The sequence below is a fragment of the Rattus norvegicus genome, chromosome X (assembly GCF_021556685.1).
Source record: "Rattus norvegicus strain SHRSP/BbbUtx chromosome X, alternate assembly SHRSP_T2T, whole genome shotgun sequence".
Lineage (NCBI taxonomy): Eukaryota > Metazoa > Chordata > Mammalia > Rodentia > Muridae > Rattus > Rattus norvegicus.
Genome location: NC_141554.1, coordinates 59,220,361 through 59,234,684, shown reverse-complemented (window position 1 = coordinate 59,234,684; position 14,324 = coordinate 59,220,361). Strand labels below are relative to the sequence as shown.

The 14,324-nt window shown below is 34.7% G+C and overlaps 1 protein-coding gene across 1 annotated transcript in view; it reads left to right on the top strand.

Annotated features, from left to right (window-relative positions):
- Il1rapl1 (interleukin 1 receptor accessory protein-like 1) overlaps positions 1-13,255 on the top strand; it is a 1,504,224-nt gene extending 1,490,969 nt beyond the window's left edge. The window contains exons 10-11 of the mRNA NM_177935.3: positions 5,607-5,777; positions 6,285-13,255. Coding sequence (NP_808796.2) covers positions 5,607-5,777; positions 6,285-7,003 — 890 coding nt within the window. The 3' untranslated portion in view covers positions 7,004-13,255. The remainder of the gene's footprint in view (positions 1-5,606; positions 5,778-6,284) is intronic.
- The last annotated feature ends 1,069 nt before the right edge of the window (positions 13,256-14,324 follow it).

The window sequence follows — 14,324 nt, the reverse complement described above, 5'->3', positions numbered from 1 at the left end:
CTGGAAGCTCTGGTTGCTTGGCATTGTTGTACATATGGGGTCTCGAGCCCCTTCAAGCTCTTCCAGTTCTTTCTCTGATTCCTTCAACGGGGGTCCTATTCTCAGTTCAGTGGTTTGCTACTGGTATTCGCCTCTGTATTTTCAGCCAGTTTTTTTAAAGTCGGTATAGTATTTCCTGATTCTATCAGTTCTGTATCACAAAGATTCTGATACAGAAGGATTATATTGAGTGGGTTTTTAAGAATATATTTCTGCTTTGCTTTCTCCTTTCGTTCCCAACCCAGCTAACTACTCAACCTTGTAAATAAATTACAGATGTTTTGTTACCTGGATTCAAGCCTTGTCACTGCTTTTTTGCCTTCTTTCTCTTAACTCCATATTGCCCAGCTTTTTGGGACATGTTTATTGAACTATTGTCACTTGCGTTTGTGAATACATAATTGTTAAATCTCACTATCCAGAACACAGTTCCGTTGGTTCAGTATTACTTTTGTTATTATATGTTGACTATTTATGTGAGGTTAAATACCAAACCTGGGTTTTATAATTCTTCCCCCTTCTACTTGTTCTTCAGCATTCTTTCTAATCCCCAAGGAAAACATCAAAATATCAGCCTTCTTTGTTTTTCCATGCCTTTGCCTGGGGTTTCTCTTCCAGGTTTATTTTAAAATGATAGCCCCTCATTGTGTTTATTTTTTTCCAGAGCAGAGTGTTTATTCCCCTTCTCCCTCTGCCTCTGGGTATATAGGTCATGGTTACTCATAATATTAATGATGCACGTTTTAGGAACATTAAAATAACCAACCCAATTCATATTTTGAAGATGAAGACAGAGATCTAATTCAATGCTTTGTATTATTATCAGCATTGGACAAATGAGTTAAAACAATCTTTTAAAATCTCTACCCCATCTTTAAAAATTGAGCACTTGTTCCCTGTAGAATATACACAACAAATTAGCATCTGTGCAATCTTGGATCACACATACACTTAGTTTTCTTTCTCATTCGACTACAAGTTCTTTCCTTATTTGTAGATTCAGGAATACTGTCTTCAGGTACACAGTGAATGAAATACTATGTCTCTATAAATCATTCTTTAAAAAATTTATAGAACTGGCCTTTTGTTATCATCTTTTTTAGTTAGTGGTGATTAGTGAAATTGTATACACAGTTTTTGAACTCCCAAAGAGAAAACAAGATGTTATTTTGGGCATACGTCCTATTTAAAGTCATTCAAAGTCACCAACTGCTAAGTGGTATGTCAGTCCTTCTTAACGGACATCCAGTGCTCTCTGGTACTAGTCTGCTACCTCTTCCCTCTTGTTGCATTAACTTTCTGAGGAGATAAGAGTAAATATCTATTTAGCCAACATAGGGCACTGCAGACAGGTAAATGTAACAATTCCATCCAAATCCAACGTATCCAGTCAATGAATTTTCAGAGGCCTTACTTAAAGATCATGGCTGAGGGGTTTCTCACAGGAATATAGGTGACCCCAAAACAACTGTATCACCATAAAATTCCCCTCCTTCTTGGATAATGTCCTTATGAAAGCTGTATCATAGAGTTTTACTTCCTGTTAACCTCTCCAATCTTAGACACATATACACACATACATACGCACACACATGACCACCACCACCACCAACAGCAATATCAATAATAACAGAAATGCGAACAAATAAAAACCAAGCAAGCAAACAAACAAACAAAAAGAAACCCCTAGCATCTCATATGATCACTTACTTCCAGTGGGAAGTAAGGGCAGAAGGGAATAATGGCTGCATTCCCAGGTGAGTGTCCTGTGATTCTCCCCTACCTTCTAACGAGGGTGACAAAAGCTCCATTGCCATTCTGTAGACCTAGATATCTCTGCACTGTTTTGCTTGTTCTGTTGCCATGACTAACAGTACAAGGTAATCACTACTCCAAAATTTTCGATGTGATGATTATGTTGTACCCCAAGTAAAAAGCCACACTACATCTTTTAAGACTTCCAACAACTATGCTAGCTATTACCTTCTTAAGGCTGCAGAGAAAGGACTTTAAGATCTGTTGAATGACTCTAGAGCCAGTTTGCTGTATAGTTAGGATACATTTACTACTAAAGAGCTTCAAGAAGTTGTTTTTCTCTCATGTTTTATCCATTCTGAGGAATCAAACCTATGGCATTGTACATACTGGACAAGTGCCCTACCACTTAGCCTCCAAGGGGCTCCTTCATAAAGAAGAAATTAAAATCTCAAGTGACTCAGAAGTTATTGAAGTTCAGCTCATCTGCTGTTGTTCTCATCATAAAACATCACAAATATTGTATTTTTACCTTTTAATTTACCTTTGTGTGTATGTGAATGTAAATTCACATATACACAGTCCATACACAATTTGGAGGTCAAGACAGTCTCTTGTGCTGACCCTCTCTTTCTACTCTCTTTGAGGTGGGGTAACTTTGTTGTTTTTCTCCTTGGTATATGAAGACTAACTGGCCTGGGAATTTCTAGGGTTCTTTTGTCTCAGCTTCCCATCACCCCAGAAACTTCAGACTTTAGATATTGCTGCTACTGTGTTTGGATTGTATGTAGCTTCTGAGGATTTGAAATTATGTCCTGAAACTTGCAGAGAAAGTACTTTCAAGTTCTAAGTCATGCAACCAGAGCCATGTTTTAATTATTGCCACATATTATATGCATGTTATCTTAGCACTCAGTAGGCTAAGGTAAGAGAATGGTAAATTTGTGGACAGCCCAGTGTGTAGATAAGGGTCCTGTCTCAAAAACTATGTAATTTAGTGTTCCATTTAAATCTTTAAGAACATATAGGTAAACAGTCTGGAAATATATGAAATGGCAAATGTGTAATCTAGACCAATTTATAAAAATGTTGAATTGCTTAATTCAAGCTGCTTTATTGGAGAATATATTTTACACAGACTACCATAACAGAATTGAAATTAAAGGCAAGTTAAGTCTAGGTAGAGAATTTAACTAGCATGTGCACACTTCTTGGTTTACACTTAAAGATCACCAACAAATGAAAAACATTAAACAGCGATTCAGTAAAGCACAAAGATCAAAATAGTAAGATTATAAGTTTATAACCTTAATGTCTGAATTCCTTAATTATTTATAAAGTTCTACAATATTTTTAACATCAAAAAATATATCTTAGAGATGTGAGGTTGTATAGGAATGCAAAACATTTTCTGAGACCAAGGAGAGAAATGTGGCCCAAATTATATCAGTGACAACTTGTAGTTATCAGTTTTCTGAGTTATCTTATTCCTAACCGTACATCTTTGACTCTCCCAGTTTTATTTTAGTAACCCATTTTGTGAAAAATGGGCTCTGTCACTTTCATTTATGTTACTTATAAATATTTGGGAGTAATAAAAAAGACAGCTGCCAACAACATCTGACAACTACTCAATAGATATTAAAGATCCTGCTCTTAATCTCAAATCATTTCCCTTGTCAGTATAACTCTTTCCTAGACAAATTCAATATACCATGTTCATCTAAAAAAGAGAGGTCAGCTTATACTTTTAAAGATATGTTTTTCTAAAATCACAATCCATGAGTTGCTCAGCTTCTTAATCTTCTTACACAATATTAAGCCAATATTCTCGGATGTGTTAAAGAGAAGGATGTACTTGTCAGCACCTTAAACAGGTTTATTTCAGCTTTTCTTTCTCTCCTGAAGGTTATTTAATGATATTTAGTGTTGACTCTCTGTTTTCATTTGGACTGGTTTTGTTTCTTGAGACAGTACTCACTGCCACTGTTATGTTTAAGTTTGTCTTGAACTCTTCACCTTGAATGATCTTCTTCAACCACCCAAATAGCTTAGACTATACACACACATCACCACATCCAATATGTTTTATTTTGTTTTGCTTTGGAACTATTGCCTGAATAATTTATTAGCATCATTTCCACCTCTCCCTCTCCACCTTCTAAATGACTCATGTTTCCCACTCTCTCTCAAGTCTTGTCTTTATTATCTACACACACACACACACACACACACACACACACACACACTCACAAATACACACACAACTGAGTTTATTTACTGCTGTTCATATACACACGTGTTTAAGATTGACCTCTTTGGATTGTATAACCTATCAGTGGTCTCATCCCTAGAAAAAACTTATTATCCCTCTCTTAGCAGCCATTGATTCCATATAGTCTTAATGTAATCATGGGAAATTCTCCTATCAGCACTGTCATGGTTTTTGGTTTGGTTTTTCTTTTTTCTAGTCACTATGTAAGTCTTGTTTAGGTAATCTTATTGTTGAGAATTCATGGGAAAAATGTCTCTGTTAATGACTACTGGAAACAATATTGTATCAGGTATCCTGGTCTTCTGGCTCTTAAAATCTTTTAGTCCCCTCTTTTGTATTGTTCCCTGAGCCTTGAGTATACAGATTATGTTGTAGATTTACTAATTGGGGCTAGGCAGAGAAAACCTTCTTAATAATATTTTAAGTTAATATTTTTATTTTATTAAGATTTATTTATTTTATGCATATAAGTACACTGTCACAGTCTTCAGATGTACCAGAAGAAGGCATCGGATCCCATTACAGGTGGTTGTGAGCCACCATGTGGTTGCTGGGAATTGAACTCAGAACCTCTGAAAGAGCAGTCAGTGCTCTTAACAGCCGAGCCATCTCTCCAGCCCAATATTTTTACTTCTTAACTTAATTAACTTAATATAAATGCTCTTTTTACTGTAAAAATTATTTTTATGAATCAGTAAATACAATAGTTATTTCAGTTACTATAAAAGGAGAAACCTGTTGAATACATTTTTTTAACTGATTAAATGTTGAGTTTCTTATTTTGTTTGCATTTCATTGGTGACACATGATAGCGAGAATCCCATGCAAACCATGCAAAGAGTAATTTAATGACTATACTTGAGATAATGAAAAATATTAGAGTTCCTACTGGCTGTTTTCCATCTTTGTAGTGGGCAATATTTAGTTGATGACTGAAACCTCAGAATAAGAAACAGGCTTTCTTAAGCCCTATCACTATGTTTATCATCTTTATACTTTTAATTATTTTATAAATCAAAGTTGAAATTAAATAATCACAGCCTCCTTTAAAAATGTCCGAAGGCAGTGTTGTTTAATGCAGTATATGTATTAATCACACACCATTTTCTAAACATGTAGCTTTTTCTAAACATGTCTAAAGACTTCTTATTATCTGGGTCTAAAATATTATGAAAATTGGCATCTCATTACATTTGTTTGTTGCCTGTTTGTTGGTAATGCCAGAAGTTCAACCTGCTGGTGATGCTACCAGTTTATGAGTTCTGGCAGTAAGCTCCATGCCCTTACTCCTTCATGACTCTTGCCATTGAATATTTTTCCTACTATTTTCATCACAACAAAATAATTGAAGGTAACTTTGTACTTCCAAGCTACTTGCAGAATTGTTGGTGCTATTGAACACAAGATAAAAATTAATACAGCCTTCCTTTTGTGGTTTTAGGATCAGAATGTTTGAAAATATTTTTTAATAAAAGTAAATATTGTTAATAGTTTATTGCTTCTAGTCTAGAACTTACTTTGCTAACTTTTTTGGCAGATAACAAAGATTATGATGCCTATCTGTCATATACCAAAGTGGATCCTGACCAGTGGAATCAAGAGACTGGGGAAGAAGAACGTTTTGCCCTTGAAATCCTCCCTGATATGCTTGAAAAGCATTATGGATATAAGTTGTTTATACCAGATAGAGATTTGATCCCAACTGGAAGTAAGTTAATGGTTTCTCTTGTATATTTCATTTGTGTGTGCATGTGTATGTTGTAAATTGGTATGTATTTGTAGTCACATACATAGTATTTTAGTGTCTCAAGAAATAATTTTTGTGGTTGGGGAGGGGGAACACCCTCATAGAAGACAGAAAACTGGGAAAGAGAATAACATTTGAAATATAAATAAAAAATATCCAATAAAAAATAAAAAGAAACATTTTTGATGAAATTTATATTTTATATGTCATATGCTTTATTTTTCTATAAAGCATTGTATTTTATGGTCCTTAATACCTATTTAAATCAAATGAGATATTTCCATCTGGAAAAAGTATCTCTGATATTTCTACAATGGAGGCCAAAACTGTCCAAAGTGCCAATTCATTGCTTCATCTTCACAATGTGTTAACTGACAAACAATTCTTACTACTATGTGATCCAAACTAATAGAGACTTTTGGAGCTCTTATCAGTTGACTTACCTCCATCTATCTTTTTTCTTTATAGCATACATTGAAGATGTGGCTAGATGCGTAGATCAAAGTAAGCGGCTGATTATTGTCATGACCCCAAATTATGTAGTCCGAAGGGGCTGGAGCATCTTTGAGCTGGAAACGAGACTTCGAAACATGCTTGTGACTGGAGAAATCAAAGTGATACTGATCGAATGCAGCGAACTCCGAGGAATTATGAACTACCAGGAGGTGGAGGCCCTCAAGCATACCATCAAGCTTCTGACCGTTATTAAATGGCATGGACCAAAATGCAACAAGTTGAACTCGAAGTTCTGGAAGCGTTTACAGTACGAAATGCCTTTTAAGAGGATAGAACCCATTACACATGAGCAGGCGTTAGATGTTAGTGAGCAGGGGCCTTTTGGGGAGCTGCAGACTGTCTCGGCCATTTCAATGGCTGCGGCCACCTCCACAGCTCTAGCCACTGCCCATCCAGATCTCCGTTCTACCTTTCACAACACCTACCATTCACAAATGCGTCAGAAACACTACTATCGAAGCTATGAGTACGACGTACCTCCTACGGGCACCCTGCCACTTACCTCCATAGGAAATCAGCATACCTACTGTAACATCCCTATGACACTCATCAATGGGCAGCGGCCACAGACAAAGTCAAGCAGGGAGCCGAATCCAGATGAAGCCCACACAAACAGTGCCATCCTGCCGTTGTTGCCAAGGGAAACCAGTATATCCAGTGTGATTTGGTAACAGAAAAGCAAAGGACATCCCGTTCCTGGGAGTTTGAAAGGAATCTGCAGTCCAGTGCCTGGAACTCAATCCTCGACTGCTGCTGTTAAAAACATGCATTACAATCTCTAGAACACGAGGAAAAACAGGGTCTTGTACATATATTTTTTGGAATTTCTTTGTAGCATCAGTGTTTTCCTGTTTTACCATGTCTCTTACCATTACATCTTTTTGACTTTGTTTTGTATGTCATTGGATTTGTAAATTTACATTTTTTTTAAAGAAGAGACTGATGTATAGATAGAAACTCCCTCCCTTTTTTCCTTCACTAATTTAGTTTTAGAATGAGTTTTTAATTTTCTTTTAAAATTTTATTTTGCTTTTAACATTTCCTTGGGGTGCTTGGACAAATCTATCTGATGGGACAAGGAGCACCGGATCCTCTCTCAGGTTCTTCCTAGGACCAGCTTGGCCATATGGGCCTTCAGAAAGCAGTGCGACTGAACGCCAGCCTTGCATTGCCGTTTGGGAACAAAAGAGAGAGAGAAAGAGAGAAGAAGATCTGTTCATAGGAGGGCCCTGCCAGTCAGAGCCCTGAAATCTCTTCCTTGTCCCCACCTCATTCCCCACCTCTACCCTTCTAATGGCAGCATGATGTGTAAACTCTGCAGGGGGTAGGGGTAGGTCTAACTGTCTTAACATTTAATTCACTGCTCTTCAGAATACACTCTAGACCCAAAGTTGTGCTAGTCATTCAACAGTGACCACTACAGAGTGCTCACGGCAGAGTGAAGATCAAGGGCATGAAAATGGGGAGAGTGTTGTTTCCGTTTTTTAAAAATGAGTTGATGTACCCTTATATATATATAAATATAAATATAAATATATATATAAAACAGCAAAACAAAACAAAACAAAGAAAAAAACACACAAAAATACAAAACTGAAAAAAAAAGCCCTATATTTGATCACTTCCTGGAAAGGCATGAATGTGTTTGTGGCTGTTTTTGTTTGATAATCTACTTCCTCTTTTCCCTCTATAATTAATTTTTCTGCAAATGAGATTATGTGCAAATACCAGGCAAGTTAACTCAGATAGGTGAATCAAGGCAAGTAAAAGTGAAATTTACATTGAAAGCTTCCAAACCAAAGGGAAGAACAGGATGTGTCATCAAATATGTTTTGTTACCTTGTATTATACAAAATGTTATCTTCTAAAGAGTCAGAAAAAAAATCTGTGAAACTTATTGTGGGGTCCCCTTGTACTTAAATGTTAACTGACTTGTATTTACTTTTCAATGCTACATTCAGAACTTAAGTGGTTTCAGTTTATGAACATAAGCAGCATTTATTAATATCAAAGTTGTTTAAATAATATCTCAGGAGGTCAAATGTATGAATAACAACACAAACTACTACTTTCAAAATAAACATTATTTACACAAAATAGTTTTAAATTAGATCAGAAAATACTTAAAATACTTAATTTTTGTATAGAAATTAATTTAATTTTAACTATATGATTCTATCTTTCAGAAACAGAAAGTTGATGCTCCCAGGAAATTTGTCACTTACTATCTAGCTTTATGTTGGAAATCAATCACATAAGCAGCTAATTCCTTGTCATGTTAACTATGATGCTCAATCAATCACGAAAGATCCTGCAAAAGGCAGAATTGTTAAAAGGACAATGTTACCTATGTAGCTTTTAGTTTTCTTTAAAAAAAAAATCGACGTGACAAAACCATTGATAATAGTCCTTAAGCTTTATAGATCTTACTTTAGTGATTCATCATGGGAAATTCCTGCTCAGTCATCATTTGTGGGTTCATGTAGTGACTACTCTGTCTTTGCTTAATTCCTGCCACACCATACAGTGAGAAAATAATTCTAGAGTTTGGGGCACAAGGCTAAGGTGTGAGTGGGCCACATAGACATAAAAGTATAAATCACAATAGAGTTCACTGGGGAAAACAAACTAGAACTATGAATGTAGGTGAAACAAGTACAAACATTTTGTAACAATGCAAAGGTCTCAGTGTCTGTGTGACAAGGCAAAGGAGCCTTGGGATGTGCATTGATTTTTATTTGCTTAAAAAATGTTGACTTCCCCGACAACTTGCCTGGGTCTTCTCTACAGTACGTCTTTATTCTTGTGCTCCCCTTGGTTCTGTGTCACATTTTCAAAAACCAGAACTGAAGCTTCAAGGACAAATAAAACTTTAAGGTCAGCTTTGCACACTGGGTTATTTTCAGAAACGGAGAAGGCCATTGTTTACTTTGTACTATGGACACTTGTCATTGGACTGGATTCCAAACTCCCCCAGTACTCAGAAGAGTGTAAATGTGGCAATGGCCTGATTTATTTCTTTGTTTATTTTTTTTTTTTTATTTTTTAAGTGCACGATGGGTGTGTGGAATAAATGTAGAGGAAGTAATCAGACCACAGTCATATTTTAGGCATCCATAGGTATTAATTTAGCTGCATTGGGAGTACATTTTTTGTTCTATTTTTAGTGTAGATTTAAGCACTTTGAATAGCATGATTCAGGGATTGATGGGTAATATTTGATACTCTCACAACGTAAGAAACTTTTTTTCCTCCAATGCTTTGTTATATTTACAAATGAAATAAATGCAAAGGAAGCTATTTATAGCTTTAGAAACATTCCTCCCAAGTTTCTATTCCTCTATCAGCTCCACATGAGAACCAGATAAGGGAACTCATGGTTTCACGTGTTCTATGTGTAACAGAAGTTCTGTGAGAACTCAATAAAATGAAGAAAAAAAATATGTATTTCCCTAGTGCTTAGGTTTCATCCTTCTCTTTCTGTTTGTTTGGGGTTCTGGGGGATAAGATTATTCTAGCTATAAAAACACATTTGAAAATGTGAATGTGTTAGCCAAGCTGGGGGGAAGAATGGACTTCCAGACTTGGACATGTGTGATATTTGGTATTGCCTGTTTTTCATCAATCACCGCCTGAGCTCTGAATGATACATTATGGATTCAAAGTCCATTTGGTTCATTAGTGTAACCTCAACTTGCTGCTTCTGAGCATCTTAGTCTTTATTCTGATGCTCAAATCTTTGATTATTTAATTTGTATCCCATCCCTTTGGTCTTCGACGGGCAGAGAAGACCTTTGTATGTTGTGTTACCAGCTGATTTAAGTTTAAATGAAGTCTATAAAATTCAAGACGTGATGAGATCTGAACTTATATTTCTATAGTTAAGCATCTGATTGTTCAGTCAATCATATTGTGATTATTATTTTCCTCATACTATATGTATTTGGACTCTATCAACTTAATCTTAAATATGTAGATGCTGGTTTCTTCCATATTTCATTGTTAATATAATACATATTTTATAACAAGAGGAAATATTAACTAAGAGCCAATTCCTAAACTCTAAGTATGCTTTGTTTATCCTAGAATAGTCATTAACTTTTCAGATACTATTTATGTGAATTGAGATTACTATTTCTAGGAAAACATTTATTTGTACATTATAAGCTATTTTCTGATTCTGGAATGGTACCCTAGCTCTCCTTTTAAAGAAGAGTTTAATCTTGTGTTTATTTTCTTCTTTTTATTTGTTGTTTTGTTTATCTTGTTTTTGAGATAGGATTCAGGCTGGGCTGGCTTCAACCTCTTGATTCTCCTGCCTCAGCTTCTTGACTGCTGGGATTTTAGGCATATACACCAAAACCAGCAATTTCTTCTTTATTAGCTTCAGTGTATACATTAGTCCCACAAGAAATCTTATTGAAATTCTAAAGATAACAAAAATATCACACAAGTGAAATAACTGAATGGAACTAAGAGAATACACATAAACAGAAGAGGAAAATGTCGTTTTGTCTCTGATCTCAATTTGTTTGACCATTCATCCCATGACTGCTATAGCTGATGAAAAATAGAGGCAAAATATTAAATAGCTTAGATATCACACTATAGATTCCTATTCCCTATTCTGGAAATTTTTTCCAAACATACATATGGTTATTAAAAATAAATCACAATGTACCTCTTAATAACAGAAGAAAGTTTTGTCAATGGAAGCAGAGGTTATTTCTTGCCTTATTGTGGATCTTTCCCACCTGGTTATTCTGAACTAAGAAAGTAGCCAACAGTTTCAATTATCCTTATTAATAGGCCTTAACCTTGAGTTTCAGGGATATTGTGGCTCTACAAAATAAATGAAAGGAAATAACAAAACAAATAAATCTGTTTTCTTGGGTGTGAGTCTCCAGACATCCAGCATCCAAGGAGAAAGCCATAGATACTTAGATTCAGAGGACAGTCTCATATGCTAATATTAATATACATTCACACATCTCGAAGGCATTATTGTGTCTTTGGTTTTATTTTTTTAATTTTCATTCATGAAAATTTAAGGGTGACTTTTGCTTTTTTTTTAAACAAAGATAACTGCTCATCCAAAATGACCTGACTTTACTAGAGAATTGGTGTGAAGAAAAATTTAACAATAAGAAGTAATTTACAACCAAATAAATGAGGAATCTCTCCATTATTATTAGTTTAATTTAAACTCCTTTAAAACAGAATATGCAAAGTCATAATTTTGCAAGTATGACATCCTTCATTAATTCTTTTTGTTTTTAATCACAATGTGTGCCAAAAAATTCAAATAGTAGAGAAAGAGAAGAAATAACAATTCGATGTATTTTTCTAAAAGAAACCAGCTTTACTATGAAAACTTTTAGATTTTGTTAAGGACTTTACTTTCACTGATTTCAATATTGCTACTTTCATGAATTTCAATGTGACCTTGGAACAATATACAGAATTTTGAAACGTGAGGTGGTAGTAATTGAAAGTTGCAGTTATTTCTTTTGGTTCATTGCAGAGTGAAAACCTATGTTCTATGATAAGAGAATGAAAGACTGTCAGAAGGAGTTATAACAATCTGACTTAAATAAGCAAAAGGAGGAGGAGAAAAAGCAGGAGAGTTAATTCTAATCTTAATTTGATGTGCCCTATCATAGTCAGATTTTGGTTTCATCCATAAAATATATCTTAAGAGAAAAAAAGGAGATCAAGTTTAATTTTCCATTCAGTATTATATCTTTTTTACAGTCTCAGAACATAAAATGTTTCTCAATTACAGATAAGATAGGCATATATATATATTTATAAGATATATATGGTTTTATAAATATATATGTGTAAATTCCTTCTGTTCATTAGCAAATTTTTCTCTAATAGCCTCTGCGTTCACTGACAAACTCATTGCTTCTGAAACCTTCATTAAAGTAAGTAAAGTTACTTTTATTTTTCTATTTACTGCTTTCATTTATGTATCCCCCAGTGTTCATAAAATTGAAATTTTTCTCTTTTTAACACAAGGAAACACTCTAAAAAATTACTATGCTGTGTTCCCTCTACTACCAAAAAACAAACTAAAAAAAAACCTGCCCATGAACTTCAGAGTACTAAGTGTAATATCGATGTTGTAAATTTCAATCTTCATAATCTAAATGTTACCTTTCAAAAGGCATGCTGTGTCATTAAAAAAAGAGTTAATGTGAAATGACCTTATTACATAGTGCATGAATATGTGGCAAAGTAATATGGATCTATCTTTACTAGTCAACGAGAGGTTAAATTTTGGGAGATCAGATGTGTTTTAGGTTAATATCAATTGGAAGGATGGAATCTTAATGTTAGCATAATGGGCAGTTTTCTATACTGCTTGCAGTATATGCTCCTGTTAACAACAATCCTTAGTCTATTCTTTCCACCAAAGTAGTGGAGATGTGTTCATATAATCTGCTATTTAATTACAACTTTTACATCTTCAGAATTTGAGGGAACCCAAATAGGAAAGTGGATGTAATCATTTTCCTCTGCTGGCGTTCAAGTTGTATTTTAAACTCAGACACTCTCAGATCTGTTCACAGTCAGTACAAGTGCATTTTACATAGTACTTCTCTTGAGTTTTGCTCACCCTCTTTTGACTTTGTATAATCTAGGATGTAGGTGACTCATGAGTAGGTGATGGGGGCGCTCCTCTTTTTCTTAGAATACTTACAATTATATATTTGGTTTTGCTTTGACTAGCAATAGGAAAATAGACAAATACAAGTGTACAAATGAGAAATTTTAACCTCGACTTATAATTTGTGTTTTATAGTCGTTTCATAAGTCTGTTGCTCTCTATGAGTATGCTCTCTATATATCCTGTAAAAATAAATTTATATGTTACATAGAAATTCAAGAAATTAAATTATTTATTAAGCTACAAATGTTTCTTCTGATTTCTATCTGATCATAGATGACAATAAATTAAATAATGTGTTGTTGGAACATATGTAAGTATGCTTGTTAATTTAATAACTCTTGTTATACTTTTCCTTCTCTTTCTTTTTATGTTGTTTAAGCTAGTAATTCTTAGGCCTAATTCCTGTGGTTGTGAGGAGAAATTTAAAAAACGCCCCAGACGGTTGGGGAAAAAAAGAAAAAAAAAACAAGTCGATTTGCATTCCTGCTTTATCCTTTACTGTTGGATTTGAAGAGATTTGAATCACTAATTCAAGCACTTTATCATTACCACATGAATGGTCTTTTCAAGGTAAAAATCCACATTTCCTTTGAGAAACAGAAATGAAAAGAATAAGAAAATGTCAGTCCTTTGCTGGCTTCCTTTCTTCTGGGTGTTTTCTTTTGAAGGTGCTACCGACATGATGATCTTAACATATTGTCCCCTCTGAAAATATTTTACAGTGAACAAGGTCACTTGAAGCATCTTGTTTTCCACTTTTAATGCATAGTCGTCCCAAAAAGGAAATGTCTTAAGTCATACTTTTTTTTTTAGTTGAAGATAAATAACCTTATTATTTCCTTATCAGACGTAGGGGTGGGGTTATGGAATGATGGTAAATCATTCCATCAAAAAGAAGCAGTCATGAACCTCTTCAGCATGAATTAGCTACTCATGCAGGATTCCTACCATAGGCAGACAGCTGTTTAAGAAACATTTCTCACCAATGAAGCACAGATAAATCACGAAGATTTAAAGTAATAGTTTCAAAGCACTCTGTAAGGTTACTTTAAGTTACACGTCAAAGAAATTAACATATTGAATTTTTCATACAGTCATTTCTACCTCATCTCATCTTTTTATTTTTTAATTTTCCCTTTTTTGGAATAGGGGGTTTGAAACAGTTTCTCTGTATAGCCCTAGCTGACTGGAACTTGTTCTGTTGACCAGGCTGGGCTCAATCTCAGAAAGATCCTCCTGCCTCTACCTCCCTGGGCCACCACTGCCCAGCTCTCAGTAGGATTTTTAAATGTGAGGAAATAACTTCTACTGAA